The sequence below is a fragment of the Microtus ochrogaster genome, linkage group LG12 (genome assembly GCF_000317375.1).
Source record: "Microtus ochrogaster isolate Prairie Vole_2 linkage group LG12, MicOch1.0, whole genome shotgun sequence".
Classification (NCBI taxonomy): domain Eukaryota; kingdom Metazoa; phylum Chordata; class Mammalia; order Rodentia; family Cricetidae; genus Microtus; species Microtus ochrogaster.
In genome coordinates, this window is record NC_022036.1 from 4,162,866 (window position 1) to 4,165,392 (window position 2,527).

At 40.4% G+C, this 2,527-nt stretch overlaps 1 protein-coding gene across 1 annotated transcript; it reads right to left on the reverse strand.

Moving 5' to 3' along the window:
* Window positions 1–930, reverse strand: LOC101988661 (olfactory receptor 2A2-like). The gene has a single exon (XM_005363801.2). The coding sequence runs from the start codon at window positions 928–930 to the stop codon at window positions 1–3; it is 930 nt and encodes a 309-aa protein (XP_005363858.1).
* Between the last annotated feature and the right edge of the window lie 1,597 nt (window positions 931–2,527).

Sequence of the window (2,527 nt, forward strand, 5' to 3'; positions counted from 1 at the left end):
TCACACAAATCTCTTCTGCAGTGCTCTGTGGAAGGCTTCTTTCACCTGGGCATTCCTCAGGCTATAGATGAGGGGATTCAGCATTGGGTTAAAGAGACTGTGGAACAGGGACATAATTTTCTCTTTCTCCTCTCGTTGCTCAGAATCAGGGACCATATACACCAACATGGCTATCCCGAAGAAGAGCCCTACCACGCAAAGGTGGGAGGAACAGGTAGAGAAGGCCTTCCTGCGGCTCTCCTTCGACTGCATTTTTAGGATTGTCCTAAGGATGTGCGTGTAAGAGACAAGCATTGAGCAAAGAGGCCCAACTAAGACAAAAACGCATGCAGCAAGGATAACAAGTTGGTTGATAAAAGTGTCAGCACAAGCCAGCTTGAGAACAGCCAGGATTTCACAGAAGAGGTGGTTCACCTCCCGGGGCCCACAGAAGGGCAGCCTTAGTAGGAGAATTGTATGAGCCACAGAGAGGATAAATCCACATGACCAGGAAGTGGCAGCCAGGGCTACACAAGCTTTCCAACTCATGATGATAGTGTAGCGTAGTGGGTGGCAGATGGCTACAAACCGATCATAGGACATTGCTGCCAATATCAAGCACTCTGAGGCAGCTAAGGCCAAATACAAGAATGTCTGTGTGATGCATGGAACAAAGGAGATGGTTTTATTCTGGGTCACAAGGTTGACTAACATCTTGGGGACATTGTTGGAAGCATAGGAGATGTCAAGGATGGCCAGATGTGAAAGGAAGAAATACATTGGGGTGTGCAGGCTAGGGTTCAGGTAGATGAGCACCAAGATTATGCCATTTGCCAGCAGGCTGAATATGTAGAGCAGGAAGAAGATCCAGAAGAAGAATGTCTCCATCTTTGTGCTGAGCTGGAGTCCCACTAGGATGAAGTCAGTGACCCATGTCTGGTTGCCTCCCATTCCTTTATGACAGTCAGGGTATCAGTGACATGAGGTGGTAAGGCCAGAGCTGGACAATTAATGAAAGCTGGATTTATTTATCTCAGAAAGTGAGCAGGACACAGTTCAGTGCTTCCTCTTATTTCACTTCCTGACAGCCGTCTGTGTCTCTGAACCTTTACCATGAAGTAAATTCAAACAATAAAATGTATATCCAGAATTGTGCAAAGAGCCCTTTTGTTCCTTCACTCAGATTCAGTGTGCATTGATGTCTTTCTTATCTTATACTCTTTGTCTCTGTACACTTAATGTTTTGAACCATTTGAAGCCATCGCCCCATTGTAATTATAAAAATCAAGATACTTACATGTTTGTGTTTTCCAATATCTCCACACACTCAGGACCTGATCTAAGATTTCATATTGTATTTAAAATAACCTTTTCTTAGTATCTTTGGTCCTTATGTGTTTTCTCAAACACTGACATTCTGAAGACTAAATGCTACATTGAAGAGTAAATACTAAATAGTAGGATGTCCTTCAACTTGAAAATACACTATGTATGTTTCCATTGTTTTGATTCAGATTATTTATTTTCTGCAAAAAGTATCCTCACTGCACTACGTATAGATGGAGTGTGTTTTTTTTAATTGTTTTTTATAGCAAAGTTTAAGGTCCAGTGATCCATATTGCTAGCCATGTAAACTCACGAAATACCTAAGTAGGTAGGCATGGTGATACACGCCTACAATCTCAGTCCTTGAAAGGTAAAAGTAGCATGTTAAGTTTGAGGCTAGCCTAGACTACATGGCAAAACTTGTCTCTCAATAAAAAACTAAAGTGACTCATACTTCATACTGACATCTCTGCCCAAACTCCACTGTGAATATGAGTATTTATGGAGCAATTCTGGGTTGAAGGACATGCTGTCCTTTTTCCTAGGATTTGCAACAAAATTTGTTTCCTGTCTGCTTATGGTCCTCTATCCTTTACAAGCTGCCTAAATAAAGCCACATCAATAGAATATTATGGGTTTTTGTTGTTGTTGTTGTTTGTTTTGTTTTCTTTATTTTTGAGATAGGCCAGGCTAGCCTTGAACTCACAATGGAAATTCCAACCCCATGCTGGAATGCCATGTTCTGGTTTCCTAGGCCTAAATGGTACTTCTATTGTGGTATCAGATGTGCTAAGGTCTGAGGGCATGTTACAGTAGTAACAACAACAACAACAACAACAACAACAACAAAAGACTATCTATGCAGCTATTCTAACACCATTTAATAAAAGATTTTTACCACCATTGATTTGCAATGCCTTCTTATATACTACATTGTTAGTACTTGTATTTATTTCAATTTGTGGGAATCTGAACAATGAACCCTCAAAGTCATCCTACATTGTAATTCCTAAAATCTAAAAACGTTACTCTATTTGGCCATAGAGATTTGCAGATATATTAGTTGGGCAGGGATGGAGTTATGTTACACACCTGTTAATCTCAATACTCAAGAGGCTGAGCAGACAGGATTGTTTTTCAGTCTACATACAGAAACTGCTTAAAAAATGCCAACTTTTTCTTCTGAGAAAATGCTTTGGCTGATTCAATTCTGGTTTTTTTT